Below are 18,831 nucleotides of genomic sequence, written 5' to 3' on the forward strand. Positions count from 1 at the left end.
ACTTGCAGTTACTTGGTAGATTCTATTGCTGTTAGATTATTTCATATAAAGAAATTTGGCAAACGTATATATTAGGTGCTGTACATGCAACAAAGCTTTGCTTGTTCAATTGAAATAAAACTGCATGAAGTTGAATTTGCTTTAAAGTGGTTTGCAGAAACGTCACATCTGCAGTATATTTAACTCGAACACATCACAAGTTTTTGCTTTCATAATGGATATGCATCCACCCACCAGCCCACAGCTTTTCCACATTCAGTGGAAAAGTAAACCTGAAACTGAAAACCATTTACTACATTTATTACTAGGTTCCGTTTCCGTAGACTGTCTGCTAACAAGTGCCTGTGAATGACCTATTACTTTAACTACAATAACCTAACATTGTTACCTTAGTGCTTAGCTTAGTAAAAGAATGTGTGGCACATAAATTTGACAGATAACATTAATCAGGGATATACTTATACAGTGAGGAAAATAAGTATTTGAACACCCTGCTATTTTGCAAGTTCTCCCACTTAGAAATCATGGAGGGGTCTGAAATTGTCATCGTAGGTGCATGTCCACTGTGAGAGACATAATCTAAAATGTATGATACAGCTGCAAATAAGTATTTGAACACCTGTCTATCAGCTAGAATTCTGACCCCCAAAGACCTGTTAGTCTGCCTTTAAAATGTCCACCTCCACTACATTTATTATCCTAAATTAGATGCACCTGTTTGAGGTCGTTAGCTGCATAAAGACACCTGTCCACCCCATACAATCAGTAAGAATCCAACTACTAACATGGACAGGACCAAAGAGCTGTCCAAAGACACTAGAGACAAAATTGTACACCTCCACAAGGCTGGAAAGGGCTACAGGGAAATTGCCAAGCAGCTTGGTGAAAAAGGTCCACTGTTGGAGCAATCATTAGAAAATAAAAGAAGATAAACATGACTGTCAATCTCCCTCGGACTGGGGCTCCATGCAAGATCTCACCTCGTAGGGTCTCAATGATCCTAAGGAAGGTGAGAAATCAGCCCAGAACTACACGGTAGGAGCTGGTCAATGACCTGAAAAGAGCTGGGACCACCGTTTCCAAGGTTACTGTTGGTAATACACTAAGACGTCATGGTTTGAAATCATGCATGGCACGGAAGGTTCCCCTGCTTAAACCAGCACATGTCCAGGCACGTCTTAAGTTTGCCAATGACCATTTGGATGATCCAGAGGAGTCATGGGAGAAAGTCATGTGGTCAGATGAGACCAAAATAGAACTTTTGGGTCATAATTCCACTAAACGTGTTTGGAGGAAGAAGAATGATGAGTACCATCCCAAGGAGTGGCTCTGTAAGAAGCATATCAAGGTTCTGGCATGGCCTAGCCAGTCTCCAGACCTAAACCCAATAGAGAATCTTTGGAGGGAGCTCAAACTCCGTGTTTCTCAGCGACAGGCCAGAAACCTGACTGATCTAGAGAAGATCTGTGTGGAGGAGTGGGCCAAAATCCCTCCTGCAGTGTGTGCAAACCTGGTGAAAAACTACAGGAAACGTTTGACCTCTGTAATTGCAAACAAAGGCTACTGTAACAAATATTAACATTGACTTTCTCAGGTGTTCAAATACTTATTTGCAGCTGTATCATACAAATAAATAGTTAAAAAATCATACATTGTGATTTCTGGATTTTTTTTTTTTTAGATTATGTCTCTCACAGTGGACATGCACCTACGATGACAATTTCAGACCCCTCCATGATTTCTAAGTGGGAGAACTTGCAAAATAGCAGGGTGTTCAAATACTTATTTTCCTCACTGTATGAACTGGTTTATACATTTACATAAGTTACAAATACAAATAGTATTGCATTGGATTACAATTATGAATAAATTTGCCTTGGATTGATTCAAGACAAAAATACACATTATATACTTTATAAAAATTTTTTTTTTATGATGTTTAGCATTTTATTCTGATCTTATTTAACATAACACATCTGTTTTGTGTGTGTGTGTGTGTGTGTGTGTGTGTGTGTGTGTGTGTGTGTGTGTGTGTGTGTGTGTTTGGGTGGGTGTTTGGGTGGGTGTGAGTGCATGTTTGTAAGTGTGTTGGGTGTGTGCTATAGTTCTTCTTTAGCTGCTGCTTGCTGTGCATCCAGATATTTCTTTCTTTCTATCTCTTCCTAAAAGAAAAAAAGACATTTAAGAAAGGAGATGAGATTAAATAAAAGGCATTCTAAAGAAAATGAAAGAGAGAGAGAGAGAGAGAGAGAGAGAGAGAGAGAGAGAGAGAGAGAATGACCTTGGCCTTATCTTCCTTGGCTCGTGCTCTTTCTGCATTCACAAACTCAGCTATTGGTTCCAGCTTGGTTTGGCCAGAATATGACATTACCTAAAGGGAATCATTCCATCAGTAAATACTGCAACATTGAAAGCACATTTTGACAGATACATTAAGCTCAATGCAAAAACTATTTAAAATCTACTCCTCTTTTGCATTGCTCTTTTTTATGGCAGTTTATTTTCCTGAATATCAGCACTTTAAATACTTTTTAATTCCTCTTGCTCCTTTTCTAATATGCAATCAATAGATTTTCCTTCTGGGCTTTTATCTTCGATCCCACAATATATATTACTGTAATACACATCTGCAATGGAGCTTTATTTCAAGCACATACTTTATGTTTGGGTAACTTTTATATTAAACAAATATTTCTTACCCTTTCGGCATAAACTGCAGGAAACAGTTTAATGATCGGATATTTGTCTACCATGCGAATGTTTACATCATTGGCAGTTACATCAATTCTGGCAACTACTACATCCTCAGTGTCACTGTAGTGTTTCGCAAGTTCTTCAAACAAAGGAAACAGTGCTCGGCTCTCAGAACTCCATGGGGCATCTGGACATATACAGATCAACATTTGGACTCTTAACATATCCAACAACATGATGGTAATTATACAAAATGCTAGTCTTAGCTGTTGCACTTTGGATCTATGGTTAGCTCAAGAACTTACAGAAAAGAACTAAAACATTCTTGTTTGCATTGAAAGCAACCCTTTCGAAGTTCATCCCCACCAACTCTTTCACAGGCTGCTCATCCCAGCCATCAGGGATTGGCTCACTCTGTAGCTTTGGCTGTTACACACAAACACACACACTCATTGTTTAAACATTATATACAATATGTAAAATGAAGCAGAAATAAAGAATAGCAGATTATTTAATATGTAGTGTGTGTACTCACTTTAGCATTCCCCTCAAAGTAACTCTGGCAGAAGTCAGTAATTGTTTGTATATCCAGTCGATCTGAAGGTAATTGATATTGTACACTGTCTGACAAGTTAACCATGCGGACCAGTGGTGATTCCTCAATCCTTACACGGAAATACTCCAATATGCGTCCGTTCCGAGGTTCACCCACGTTGATCAGCACAAAAAGAACCTATATGGAATGACTTATTTTACTCTGATACAGCCATAGTTGTGTACTCAAATTATTTGTATTGGCAAATAAACTGCTATTGTGACTATAGGGTTTACTTGCCACCATTACATGGAATAGGGTATTTTGTCTGTCAGTCTCTCATTACCTGACTGCTTTACATAGTATATCAACTACTAGCTTTTAGATTTGCTTTGTGTAGACATGGTTTATGATCTGATAGTTACAACAACGCTGACAGTTTTGAATACTGAAACCATAAATTAACCTATACATTTCCACAATACTGTTATTTTTTATGTTATCAAACCACAGTAAAAACATTTTTGAAAATATGTAAAAAATGAACACACATGTAGATGATTAATACAAAGCAAAACATGTCTTTGTAAGGTGTGGGGCAATCCTGAGGTACAGCTTTAATTTGCCATGTGATAGATTCTACAAATTTGTTGAACTGTAACAAACAAATGAACACCACTCAACTAAAAGGCATTCGTCCCAGTGCTGTTTTGATGAAGGCGCTGGAGATCCTTGTTATGCTGCGTATTACTGGACAGGTCCATTAGTGGGTTCAAAAACAAGATGCAATATTTTAAGTTGGTTAACATATCATATAGAATTTTAATCTATGGTTCTTATATTCATCTTTTATTCTCAAACTGTAATGTATTTAGTGTATAGCTAAAACAAACTGGCCTTGCCTTTACAAAAATTTCAGAGGGGACTGTATATATAAAGGTCACTAAGATCACCATTTTAATGTATTCTCATGTTGTTGTTGATCTGTATCACAATGACATAATCTGTTATATAACTGCCACTTGATTGTTGATTGGATGTGTGAATATGTGGGTATAGGTAAAAGTGTAAGGTATTTCTATTTAAGTGGCCATTGAGTATAAACAGATGAACGCTAAATGTGTTTTTTTAAACAAACATGGAATTTTCATTTGCCACTATGGCTCAATATGTCTAACCTTCTAGGAATAAATGTATTAAATTAATTTCTATAAAGCTTCTGTGACACTGTCCATCGTTAAAAGTGCTATTGTCAGAGAACCACCAGCCACGCCCCCCTCAATCTCTCCCTCTTATTATTCTCCCGCACTCCCTTAATCAGTCCCCTCACTTAAAAAGTCCCTTCACTCGCAGTCCCATCCACCGTACACTTACCCTAGATATTACTGCTTCTGTGCTTCCCTGTGGTCCTGTGCGTCTCGTTACGCCACCTCCAGATAAGCTCCTTATTTCCTGCACTCTTATTTCTAAGTTTGCTTTGTTTGACTCTTATAGGCCAATAAAACAACACTTTGTTTCCGTTGCCTGGTGATTCGTGGCAGCGATACAAATAAAATAAAATTGAATTGAATGGAACTTTCAGGATCGTCTATAAGGTATAATGAGAATGATGAGTATGAAATGATGTTAACTCACTATCGTTGGCTAATTTTCTAGATTTTAAACCACTTGAACATCTATGGAATGTGTTTCACACATCAGCAAAACACCAAGTAAGATGGAATCTCTTTTAGAAGAATGGTGTTCAGCTGGAGCTAAGGAGACTTGTAGAATCTACATTATGTCAAGGATCTGTTTCTCTCTAGAGCCACCTGCTTCAGTTAGACACTTGTTTATATTGTTTTTACTTGAATTTATCTGCCATATAGTATATAAAAGACATACATACATACCTTGCCTCTGTATTCTTTCGCAGTAGATTTAAAAGCACGATATATTTGCTTGAATCCTTTCTCAGCTTTATCAATAAACAAAACCAAATGATTCTGCACCACAGAGTTTAGTATCTTAGCTGATGTCTGAGGAGAAACAAAGACAAAACATCAGACTGGCATTGAAGAACCAAGTCCATGCTGTTTAAATAGAAATCTACAAAGACTTCGCCAGTGTACCTCGCCAGTGTACTCAGTCACCAAAGGCATCTCATGGACTCTAATGAAGTGAATGACATCCTCTTTTACCGTGTTGCTTGTCATCTCAAATATTTCGGCCATTTTTGACTAGAACAACAAAATGTGTACATATTAACTTACATAAATGTGACACATGATACAGATTATATTATCATAAAATTATCAGTGGTGGACGAAGTACACAAACCATATAGTTTAGTTGAAGTAGAGATACAGTAGGTAAATGTTACTCCAGTACAAGTAAACGTTCTCGCTTTAAAATTTCATTTGAGTTAAAGTACGAAAGTATTTGTCTTCAAATGTACCCAAAGTACTATATGTATCCAAAGAACTATAATTTATTATGGCTATAATGTATCCTTTATGTCACCAGACTCTTGCTTAATCAACTCAGTTTACTGTATGTGACAAGACTCTAGTGGTACTCTTAGCACTCTGATCTATTGAGAGAATGATATTAATAAATATTTAAAATTATCATAATTTACTACAAACTTTTTTTTTTTAAATGAGCACAGTGCAAGTTTGAGTCAGGAGATTCTTCCATTATTTATTACTCTTAAATGTTCTGCTTGTTGTTGAACTGATGCTGAACTGTATGTTGGTGATAAGTAGATACACCAAGCGACAATCGAAACAGTGTGCTTTAACCCCCGTTGTTTTCTTGCTGTGTGTTTGACCAGTTACATTTTTATCCACTCAAATAAAAAGGAACGACTGATTTCACAAAATGTGGTTGAGTGAAAAGTAAAATATTTAAGTTTGAAATGTAGTGAAGTTAATGTAAAAAATTTTAATACTTCTAAGTGAAAAAGGAACTTAAGTAAAGTAACAAATTACATTTACTTTGTTCCTGTCCACCACTGCATGCTTTAAGGGTTTATCAAGGATTTGCCCTGCTTAAAGATTCTGTTAGCGGTAATGAAGCAACTTGTATTTTCATTTTTAGAAGTACATTCCATACCTTTCTGAGAAGCACAACTGAGTCATCAAATATATTGTACTTGCTAAAGATGTGCTTGCTTCCTGTTACACAAAAAGGCAGGTCCGCAATGTCAGCCGCCACATCGAAAAAAACCTTTGCTAAGCCCGTCTCAACATCCTAAATTCACATACACACACACACACACACACACACACACACACACACACACACACACACACACACACACGCATACACATGCATACACACACCAGGAACTGTGAGTAATTAAAGTTAATGAAAGCTATAATACTATAAAAAAGATAAAATATCACCTTAAATAATCCTAGAACCACAAGCTCCTCTTCTGCAGTGAAGCTCTCCAACTGGTTGAGATCAGAAACAAGGTCAGCACTAGGACCCTCTCTTCTTTTAAGCCATGTTACAATTGCAGCAGAGCTCTTCAGAACTAAAAATAAACAATTCAGCTTAGTCAGTTCTATAAATATTAATAAATTGCAAAACCTTATTAAATGTTCTTTAATTCAGGATAAATCATATAAAGTATAGTACGGAGGTTTCTCTGTGTTGGACTGAGGATTCTTGATGAACACAGATATAAAGTACTGGCTGGTCATCATGCAGAACCACATAATGCATAGAACACAGTCAATCAATATCTTCTTTCATTTTTCTCCTTTTTGATCAAACTTATTTTTATTATGCAGGCAATTTGAGCGGCACATTTGAACCTTTTTATGTTTATTATATGCTGTATACTGAATATATTTATTATTTTGTTATTTATGTCAAATATATGTGTAGCTTCTTATTTCTACTTTACAAATATATGCAAGGTTCATTGATGCATGTGAGGAGCAAAAGCATTTTTGGGGTTTTCTAATCCCACAGAAGTGCTACAGTACTACAAATAGCTGAAAAATAAAATTCTGGATTTTTTCTAAACGTATGGTTCAATATAGCTTGCTGCATATAGAGATCCGCAGCTGCTGACCGATCGAAGTGATCCATTTTCACACTCAAAACCATTACAATGAGCATGTCAGCATCTAAACTAGACCATAAAGCAATGGAAGCAATGGTCTGTATTGATGTATCACATTTTATATTACATCATGTGGATGGCCAAGGCTGAATGCATCACTTATTGATGTCTTCTACAATTTCCTTCCTTTGTAATCAAACTTATTGTCATTTAACAGGCCATTCTGCCATTTGAGTAGAAATAACCAATGACTTTTCTGTGCTTGTTAACAGAAGCCAGCTATCCTGACAGTTTTTTATGCTAAATCATTTTGAAAGATGGTTGTCATAAGTGTTGAACCATTAAACCTGGCTGGCTGAGCTCACAAATAATGTGGCTTGATAGGGTTGTGTGTGGCAGGGAATAAATCTGGGTGGCACTGGGCCTGGTTTTGGTGTGCGTTCCTGTTCAGGGATTCAAAAAATATATAAAATGCAATGATGTTATGAGAGTCAACACTACTGCAGACATTTGTGACTAACCATCTGCAATCATTGTTACTTCAATTGTTAAAATTTCTATACACATCTTGTTGTTCTGCAGAGATTGTTTTTTTTTTCTTCTGGACCGGGGCATTGTCAGAAGTGCGTTGCAGTGCACACACAGCTTAGAGTAAACAGTGAAGGCAATGAATGTAAAATCGCAGAATGTGAAAGTAATTTGGTTCTGTTATTGAGTGTGTGGGTATGAATTTGTATCCAATAAACTGGACTTAAGCTTAACTTGGATAAGCGGAAGAAAAACAGGGACATCCCAACATAATACTAAGTCTAAAAAGAAGGATAGATTGGATCAGATTTAAAATAGGCTCCAAATAAAGAAAACTCAATCTGATGTCACTGCTGTCCATTAAATCAAAATAAATGGATGAGTTTTTATGGTGAAAGCAAGTTCTTTTAGATTTAGCTTAAAAATGATTTATGCATTCTAAATAATGTGCGCAAATGGCAAAACCACTATGCTGTTAATTAAATATTTGCTGATAGGATTTCATTTGTTTCTGTCCAAAACTTGACATTGGTTCAAGGTTATTTTTTTATTTCCTATCATATTATGTATTAAGTCGATTGAATAGAGTTTTTATGGGTTTTTTCTTTATTATTAAACATGCAAGCAGTACAATAACCCGTCATTTCATTTAATACATTGTCTGTCATTAAGTCAGTTACACTGAATCATGCATTTATAGGTTTATCCTGAAACAACTATCACACCATAGTAATTATGAAGAATATAATTTCTACATACCTGGACAATGAACAGGCTTATACTTGTCCCCATTTAGGTACAGTCGTAACGATGGCACTGTAGTTACGTTTAAGGATTTGGCAAGGTCTTTCTCTTTAGAGACATCAAATTTTCCTAGTTTCACAGATGATTTGATTTCGTTGAGCTCACTGGCTGCCTTTGCAAACTCTAGAATGGAGCCAAGAGACTCGCCAGATAGAGGAGCATCTACACAAAAATGCATACTATGAAAATACTAAAAAAAAAAGGGATTAATACACGTAAACCTAAACATAAAACTTGGTCAGTAATCAATGATATTCTTTACCATTTATTCTCCCTATTGAATTAAAAATTTGCCTTTTAACGAGAGTTTGTGATTAATTTGTTCAGTAGTTGTTATATGCATAAAACACATTATAGATTTTGCAAGTGTTCTGATTTATATGTTACTATATTCTGATCACACACTAGACCAAATGTCTTCAACCAAACCAACATCATAACATCAAGGCTGTTGTACTGAGACTACTTCCTTCATATATGTATATATATATCCTGGAACATACTTTCTAAGACGCAAGTTCCAAAAATATGCTAATTTTAGATGCACTCCCATGGAACCTTAGTGAATTCATCTAGATATTACGCTAGTTGGTTCCTTTTTCATGCTTACTCAACAGAAAATGTGAAGTAATGGACGTAAATGCTATATTTATGACTTAAAATGAATAATACAATAATGTGTTTTAAAAATTTGTATGAAATTTGTTAGTGAAAAAATTAATTTTAGGTTTAAAATGTGATTCCTAACGTTCCTGAACATTCCCAACGTTCCTGCACGGATTGTCAAGAATTTTAAGACAATCGCCTGTTAGTTATGTTCCAACTGAGAAACATTTTCCGAGTCGTGAGTTCCGAACCATGAATTATCGGGGGTTGACTGTATATATAATATTACTGAAAGATCAGAAATACTTTTAAAACCCAATTGGTTCCTTTTCATAGTTATTTACTAAATCTCTTTTTTTTTTTTTTTACAAAAGTAAGGCACAGTGTACAAGTTCACTTACACACACATACTCACAGAAGTGCACCAGCAACTGGCTGTGTTGTTGAAGGGCTTGATTTAAGTTGCTTTCATTCAACACCAGCACTTCCTCATCCTTTGAAATGGGTTCTTTCACTTTTTTGCCCAGTACTCCACTTAGAAATACACTGAAGAAGAGTGCAGAGCACACGGTGTACACCTGCATGGTTTTCATACTGCCTTTTTTCACACCGAGCTCACAGGCTTAATAAGCTTTACAGCGTGAATAGGAGTATGTGTAAGGACTCTTTGTAGTAAATGATATCTCTGTGTACTTTGGTAATGGACTAGTCATATCCAATAGGAGAGAAAGAAAGAGAGATAAGACTCACCACCAGAACAAAGGAGTAGGTGGGTGACCTTAAAGCACAAAATATCTCAGATTTATCTTTTGGCCTGGACTGATATGATTTTATAACCTCTATGTTTTCTTTAAGCTCCAGTTGAACAATTGGCTCATTGCTACAAAGTATAATGTACAGTTAAAATCCTTATGTATGCCTTAACTAACTTTTGATTTGTATTTCACAAATATATATCCTGGTATGGATCAAAAACAATCATATGTGGTATGAACACTCAGTGATGCTACAGTAGAGAAACTGTCTGGGTTTTATTGAATGCACAGTTCATCGTAGTTTGCTGCATAGTTTACTGGAGCTGCTTGATATAGTTCTCCATGACCTCTCTGTTGGTGAAATAGATTATATAGGAAGCCCCATGGAGCAGGTCTATAGTGCAATTATATCATTTGTGTGGCAGTAATGAGGGCTAAGGACCTCTCCCAGGTTTTGATGGATGGCTGACAGATTACATGGTTCCAAGACAGGCACGGCTTCATCAGTCTTTAGGTGAGGAGGAAGGACTGCAGACAGTCATGTTGCCACAAAATGAGTGTCAGAGTGGTGTTAATGGTGACGCGAACCAGAAACCTTCCTTCTAGAGCATTTACAGTCATCTGGGCTCAATGGTTTGCTGGAGAGCTGGTTAATAGGTATTTTTTTATCCAAAGCATGAATTTAGCAAGAAATGACCCTGTTGCCCACTGGTGTGAAACCTGTTTCTCACACTCCCACCCTCAAGTTTGAGTTGAGGTGGACAAGAGAGCGAAGTGTGAACGCATGACTCATTGTTTCTGTCATGGTTGAGGCATTTACTAGGGTTTGCTGCATGGAGGTCAGATGTTATATCTATTAGCTACAGGGAACAATACATTAGAAAACACTGCACTGCTCGACTGGTACCACCTTCTCTCAGGGTAAGAGGTAAGTATACCTCAAGGCTGTTCTCAGTTATGACACCGAGGTGGAGGAATGAACTTCCCCTAGAAGCCAAAACAGCCAGAGTTCCTGGATATCTTTATGCGACCAAAAAAAGGCTAATTTATTTCAAGTTTGTAATCTAGCGTACCAGTGTAGATTTATTCATTGATAGAAATTCAAAGCACTTTTGTATGTCGCTCTGAACGAGGAACAAGGACGTGCTAAATGCTATAAATGGAAATAGAAATGTAATAACAATGGCAATGAGATACTGGACAACCATGGTTTGCTAGTTTAATCAGAAAGAAGCAAGAAGTGGAACAAACACACAAATAACTGGGGGCAAGAAAGAAACAAGCCCAAGGAAGTGAAAACAGATGCCTTGACCCAGACCATGACAATCTAATAGCAATATAATGGGGGTATTCAATCAGGTATTAAATATATTAAATCAGTGGGTAATATCAGTGGATAAAATTGGTATTGACCCAGTGCTGCTCAAAGAAAACCGACATATAATAATTCATGTCAAGTGAAAAAATCTTCTTGGTTGACAATGAAGTGTGTGAAGGGACAAGAGCATCAAATACTTGGTCTTTTTTTTCATGATGCTTTCCCATAAACAAGTGTAATTGATGATTTGTCATTATTACACTTGTTTATGGGAAAGCATCATGAAGCATCATTTTCTTTTTTTAAATTCCTAGCATTCAATTAAAAAGACATCTAACAGATTTTTTATTTGTATGATCAAAAAAAAAAATCTGTTAGATGTCTTTTTAATTGAATGCTAGGAATTAAAAAAGACCAGATAACATTACTCCTGGTGACATTCATTGTTCGTTGTGTGAGTGAGCCTGTGCCCATGGTGGCCTCGCATTCCTTTTCTTGGCTGAAAAAAAAGAAACTCATTATGGTTTCTGTTTCTGTTTAATGTGTTCTCATTTTTGAGATGATTTTCTGCTTACAATGGCTGCAAAAAGTGCAATCTCTGCACTCAGCTCAAACCAGTCTAGACATTCTTCTCTGTGTCTCTGTGTAGTTTTTTTTTATGTTCACCCCATGTCTATGTGGGTTTATTCTGGGTTCTCTTCTCATCTCACACAACATGCCTATAAGTAGACTTGCTCTAAATTGTAAATGTTTGAGTGTGATGACTTACAAAGGGCTGGAATTCTATTCAGGGTGTAATGTTCATGGTCATTGTTTCCCCAAAATGCAAAGGTGAGTGAACTAATATATATATATATATATATATATATATATATATATATATATATATATATATATATATATATATATATATATATATTTTTTTTTTTTTTTTTTTTCTTTCCTCCCTTCCATGGGCTCATGCATGGGTGAAAACATGCATAATAGCACTTAGGGTTCTATTTCATTTTTAGACCAGCAGATGGAAGCAGTGATATGAAAACCACAATGAGTTTTTTCTTGATCACATCAATTCAAAAGCACTACATAGTCTTCATATTATTGAAACATTAGGATATGTTATATAGTGTATAAATAATAATGTGCAACGTGTACAGTGTTAAGCAATGCATTATATCAAAAGGTCTGATGTAATAATAATAATAATAATAATAATAATAATAATAATAATAATAATACTGTGAGGCATTCATCACTGTAATTTTTAGAGTTTTACATTCACAATGAACTGCTGTGTGTCCTCAGAATACCAAACATGGTCTGTTACACATTTTCCTATTACTGTTACTTTCTCTTGCCAGTTTTTGTTGCTGGTATTGTACATATGCCCTTAGTTGGATGTTGCTGTTGTTGATTCAATAGCCACTTTTTTCCACTTTTGTTTTATTCCATGCATATGACAAAACCAAGTCAAAATATTATATGTAAATTATACAGGCTACTTAAAATATAGATTCCGAATAATACAAATGGTTTAACCCTTTGTTACAAACAATAATAAAAATAAAATGTTAAACTCATGGTTCTATTGTCTGTAACACTGCATTAATAAGGTCTTGTTTTTTAGGGTAATGCATGAATCGACTTAACCAACAGTTGTTTTTTTAAATGGCTTTTATGTTAAAAAAAGAGATATTAATGTAAATAATCCACCTTGTTTTCATTTATTACACCAGTGCCTCTATTTTATTTACCTTCTCATTGACTGTGAAATATGTATGTCAGTGATGCAGGTTAGAAAATGTCAGCAGTAATGGCCATCAAACTGACAAGACTGTTATTTAAAAACTCTATGAATCTACAATCTGGGTAACAGTGTTACTTCTTTACAGTTTTTGCGCTGTAGGTTGGTTCCAAAAATTCTAAATAAGCTCCAGGTTACCAGTTGCCTCTAATTCTCTCTAAGCATCTTGATTTTTATATCCTGACAGCCCTACTAATGCATTTAATGCTAACAAACAGACAAAGCATAATATATAACCTTGATCCCCATTTGCTTCTCTAATTTCCTTGTAATTTTATACTTTTCTAGTAAATGGGACTCCTTTATGATGTCCACTGGGCTAATTACATGATATAGTAATGAGTCTGTCTATCTGCTATTGTAGGTAAATTACATGAGACAATATTATGTACGAGTGAGGGATTTGTGGCATGTATTACATACAGATGGATGATGCTTGTAAAACCAGGGAAGTGAAAGATTGTGGTCATTTCTTGCTGTGGTTGCCATGGAACACAACAATCCATGCCTTCATTTAACAAATAGAGGAAATCACGCATAAACCTGCACGGAGAACAGTAACAAATTATGACATTAAGTATATTAAAAAATATAATGGTTATTTTACAGTAATGTATAACAATTTGTTAGTTATCGGATGTTTATGTATTGTAAAAAGATTTGTAGTCATAAATTCTGGCAACTCTATGTCTAAAACATATTAAAGCAAGAGCAGGTGGCTTTTTGCATTACATTCGCCTACTGAGCCTAAAATACTTATGTGCACGAGTCAAGTTTTTTTATATCCACACACACACACACACACACACACACACACACACACACACACACACACACACACACACACAAACAGATTTGGAGGAATACACATAACTACAGATTTGGAGGAATACACATAACTACATGTGATGATGTGATTTCAAGTCCATCCTCACACAAACCAGGAGCCAAAGATGTAAGCGTGCTACAAAAACATGCATGCAGGGCAGATGTAAACTTAGATGACAAGCCCTGTCCCGGGCAATCTGCCAGGCAAAGTATATGGCCACTTATAAAACACCACATATTACATGATTAAGGTATTCAGGCTATCACTGACTACATGGTTACATTACATGTCTTTGTTGGTGATGCCTATGTACAGTTTAAATGACTAAGTCCTGCTGCTAGTCCTGACAGTGTGCTTGGGTGTGCATGAAAATGTGATTGCAAATGTTTTACAAAATGCTTTGAACAGCTATTCATGAGACATAAAGAGTAATCATCCCACCACACCGATCCCATTCTATTATATCTAGCGCCATAACTACTAGCAGAGGACATTATATCTGCTTTACACATCGGTCTCTAACCCACATGGACAAAAAGACAATTTTGTGATGTTGATAGCATAAAGATCATTGGTTAGTTCAGCATTTAATACAATCATCCTACAGCAACGTGTAGAAAAACTGAGCCTGCTCATATTGAAGGTCTCCCTCTTCAACTGGATCCTGGACTTTGCAACTCGGAGAACCAAATCCGTAGGATCGGCTTCACCACACTGAACACTGTCACTCCTCAAAGCCATCAATCCTGATCATGATTGCGCTTCAAAGTAAATCTTAGAAGCTTAGAAGCATTTCTTTTAACCTGCCACATTAACCTTCTCCCTTACACTCTCACCACCTTTTACACCGGGACAATAGTTAGTTGTATATAATAGTTAGTAATGAACACAAAATGATCAATTGTGTAATTTCACCAATTAGAAATATTGTGATTTAATGAATTTATCTGATGTATTTACAGAAGTGTAACATTTAATCTATAATACAACAATCTAACTTGTAATTTAGCATATCTCTGAACTGATACATAATAGTTGATGTTACAGTACGTGTTGATTCAGTATATTACCCAAAATGCTGTGTTTTAGATTGATCAGTCTCTGTCTCAGTCTCTGCCTAAACTGTAAACAATGTACCTGTTTTTAAATTCAAACCGACTGCCATCTACTGGAAATGCTTGAAATTATTATATATATATATATATATATATATATATATATATATATATATATATATATATATATAGAGAGAGAGAGAGAGAGAGAGAGAGAGAGAGAGAGAGAGAGAGAGAGAGAGAAAATGAAGTGGAGAATGAGGAAGCTGAAGGTGAAGGTAATGGAGTGGCCAAGTATTTCTCCAGACCTGAACCCTATTGAGCACCTGTGGGGCATCCTCAAGTGGAAGCTGGAGAAGTGTCATGTGTCTAACATCCAGCGGCTCCATTATGTCATTATGGAGGAGTGGAAGAGGTTTCATATGCCCACACCTGCAGACAGTTCTACTAGAAAGGTCCTATATTTGAATAAATATTTGAATTGTCTGGCACCCTGTCTGTCTCATTTCTGATTGGATGTCCAGGCCGAGAAAAATTGTGCTAAACTATAGTGAACTTGAAATCTGCATTTACAATAATCAAAGTAGTTTTAAATACCAAAAGATCACGTTTATCCTGACATATCACCTAAAGGTTACAGCTGATTTAGTTAGGATATTCATTTAGTTTGCTAATTGACTAATAGCTCCACATGTAATCATTGATATGAGCCATAAAAGAGCAATGCAAATGCAGTATATATATTTTTATCCCCTCGAAGTTGACTCATACTTCAGCACTGTATACAGCAGAATGACTCGCAAACAGGTCCTGATGCATTGTGACATTTTTCTTACACTCTCCACTCTCTCTCTCTCACTCTTGCTCACACACTCTTCCTCTCTCAGTTTCTTTGCCTCTCTTTCTCTTTTTGTCTCCACCACCCATGGTTTCACTGTTAGATAAGCCAGCCTTGCCTCTTAAATAGATCATGTGCTAGCCCATTAAGCTGTGTTGGAGTGCCCCACGTTCATTATATCTTAAATATCATTTATGTATTTTTTATAAGTACTTCACAATGAATACTTCTACTGCAAGCTAAATATACATAGAATTGAGTTGTTCAGTAGAGACACGACTGTGCTCAAAATAGCTGTGAAAAACGTTGCTAAGTGAAATGTGTGTGTAAATGTGCGTACAAATGTGTTACTATTAAAAGTAATGATGACCACATTGCCACACATGAAATTAAACAGCCGTTGGGCCAGTTTAATTAACACTAAAATCACTGAATACTTCTACTAAAAGTCACACATTTAAAAAAGCTCTTCGTTCATATTCAGCAAACTGCTCCATGATTATGGATCTGGGGAACACTTGGCATGAATCAATGAATGAGATGTCCCTTCCTTGCAGAGCAGCATGAATAAAAAGACATAGGGAAGAATGTGAGAAACTCTGCAGATGGTAACCTGAGCTCAAGATCAAACCAGGAACCCTGGAGCTGTGATGCAGCAACAGTACCCACTGTTCCACTATGTTACCCTTGTAGGTTGATGTGTATATAGTTTCTAATGCTATAAAAAAAAATACAAATAAAAAAAAACCAGCTTATTGTTACAGTTAGTTTTACAGGGTGTTGCTATATTTTGCATGGAGACAGCAGGTGCACATGGTCCCCTCCAAAAGTATTGGAACAGCAAAACATTTTTCTTCGTTTATGCAATACACTGAAGACATTAGGATTTGACATCAGAGGATGAGTATGAACCAATGAGAAAGTAGTGAGATTAACAGGGTAGGGTTGGGGAGAAAGGAGGCCAAAGGAGGAGAAGGAGAGGAGGATGGAGGCTAAAGAGTTAGATAGGTTTAGTGAGGCCAAAAAATAAGAAGTAGAGGGGGAAGACATCTGGAGTTTAGAGGTTTGGGTTGGTACTTCAAATGTTGGTACTATGACTGGTAAAGGGAGAGAGTTAGCTGATATGAAAAGGATTTGTATCAAATGGCCAGGCAGAGGGAGCGAGCTGGGAAGGATGTGCTGCAAGTTAAAGCAATAAAGGATGCAGATAGAAATGTGTTGACTAGTGAGGAGAGTGTGTTGAGAAGATGGAGGGAGTATTTTAAGCAGCTGTTGAATGAGGAAAATGAGAGATAGAAGGTTGGATGGTGTGGGGATGGTGAAGCGGGAAGTGGATAAGATTAATAAGGAGGAAGTGAGATCAGCTATTAAAAGGGTGAAAAGTGGAGATGTTTAGGAGAGATGGCAGTGGAGTTTTTAACCAGACTGTTCAACAAAATTTTGGAAGGTGAGAGGATGCCTGAGGAATGAAGAAAGAGTGTGCTGGTAAGGGTTTTGCATTCTTTGCTTTGAAAATGTTGATGGAAAAGAATAGAGAAGGTCAGTTCCTGTCGTTCCTACTGCACACGTCACTGCTGTCACACTGTCCTCATACATGTCCTGCACCAACCTCACATACTTCTCTTACACACCTGACTTCCTCATACAAGACCATAACCCCTGTCTCTCCACCTTGTCGTACGCTTTCTCTAAATCCACAAACACACAATGCAACTCCTTTTGACCTTCTCTATACTTCTCTATCAACATCTTTAAAGCAAATAAGGCATCTGTGGTGCTCTTCCTCAGCATGAAACCATACTGTTGCTCACAGATGGTCACCTCTTCTCTCAGCCTGGCTTCTATTACTCTTTCCCATAACTTCATGGTGTGACTGATCAACTTAATTCCCCTGTAGTAACTGCAGGTCTGTACATCTTCCTTATTCTTAAAGATCGGTACCAGCACACTTCTTCTCCATTCCTCAGGCATCCACTCAAAAACTCCACTGCCATCTCTCTTAAACATCTCCATGCTTCTACCGGTATGTCATCTGGTCCAACCGACTTCCCACTCTTCATCCTCTTAATCGCTGCTCTCACTTCCTCCTTACTAATCCTATCCACTTCCTGCTTGACCATCCCCACACCATTCAAACTTTTTTCTCTCTCTCATTTTCCTCGATCATCAGCTACTCAAAATATTCCCTCCATCTTCTCAACAGACTCTCCTCACTGTTCAACACATTTCCATCTCCATCCTTTATTATATATCCTCTATATATACTTGCAGCACATCCTTCCCTGCTCGGTCCCTCTGCCTGGCCAATCGGTATAAATCATTTTCTCCTTCCTAAGTGTCCAACCTCTCATACAGCTCCTCATATGCCTTTTCCTTAACTTTCGCTACATCCCTCTTTACCTGCTGCATCATCTTCTTGTACTCCTGCAAACTTTTCTCATCACTCTGTCGATCACAATTCTGTTTTGCCAACCTCTTTCTTGTGATGCTTTTCTGCATTCCGCATTCCACCACCACGTCTTTGTTTTCCTTTCTATTTCCAGATGTCAAACCAAGTACCTTTCTAGCTGTCCTTCTTATCACTTCTGCAGTAGTTGCCCATTCATCCAGCACCTCTTCACCACCACCGAGCCCCTGTATGACCTCTTCCCTGAACCTCACACTTTAGTCTTCCTTCTTCAGTTTCCACCATCTTATTCTTCTTTCAGTCGTCACTCTCCTTCTCTTCTCCTTTACCTCCAAAACCATCCTACAGACCATCTTCAGATACTGTCTAGCTACACTGTCCCCCACCAACACCTTACAGTCTCCAATCTCCTTCAGGTAGCATCTCCTACATAGAACATAGTCCACCTGTGTGCACCTTCCTCCACTCTTATATGTCACCCTATGCTTCTTCTTCTTCTTAAAATAAGTGTTCACCACTGCCATTTCCGACCGTTTAGCAAAATCTACCACCATCTGCGATTCCACATTCCTCTCCTTAAAACTATACCTACCCATCA

At 36.9% G+C, this 18,831-nt stretch overlaps 1 protein-coding gene across 1 annotated transcript; it reads right to left on the bottom strand.

Moving 5' to 3' along the window:
• Positions 1 to 2,047: 2,047 nt before the first annotated feature.
• Positions 2,048 to 9,820, bottom strand: zgc:136472 (uncharacterized protein LOC678514 homolog). The gene is made up of 11 exons (XM_046838352.1): positions 9,643 to 9,820; positions 8,577 to 8,783; positions 6,619 to 6,752; positions 6,326 to 6,463; positions 5,341 to 5,448; positions 5,122 to 5,247; positions 3,230 to 3,427; positions 3,000 to 3,120; positions 2,700 to 2,881; positions 2,282 to 2,371; positions 2,048 to 2,162 (listed from the first exon to the last, which is right to left on the bottom strand). Exons 1-11 carry the CDS (start codon positions 9,818 to 9,820, stop codon positions 2,100 to 2,102), a joined length of 1,545 nt encoding a protein of 514 aa, XP_046694308.1. The 3' UTR covers positions 2,048 to 2,099.
• Positions 9,821 to 18,831: the final 9,011 nt, after the last annotated feature.

Source organism: Silurus meridionalis, chromosome 24, assembly GCF_014805685.1.
Source record: "Silurus meridionalis isolate SWU-2019-XX chromosome 24, ASM1480568v1, whole genome shotgun sequence".
Taxonomy (NCBI): Eukaryota; Metazoa; Chordata; class Actinopteri; order Siluriformes; family Siluridae; genus Silurus; species Silurus meridionalis.

Bases quoted from the DNA above. Each gene is read 5' to 3' on its own strand.
- zgc:136472 (XM_046838352.1), bottom strand. From the start codon at position 9,820: ATGAAAACCATGCAGGTGTACACCGTGTGCTCTGCACTCTTCTTCAGT. The intron at 6,464-6,618 runs GTGATATTTTAT...ATGTGAATTTAG, and splicing joins TGGTTCTAGGATTATTTAAG to GATGTTGAGACGGGCTTAGC. The intron at 3,121-3,229 runs GTGAGTACACAC...TGTGTGTAACAG, and splicing joins ACTTTGAGGGGAATGCTAAA to CCAAAGCTACAGAGTGAGCC.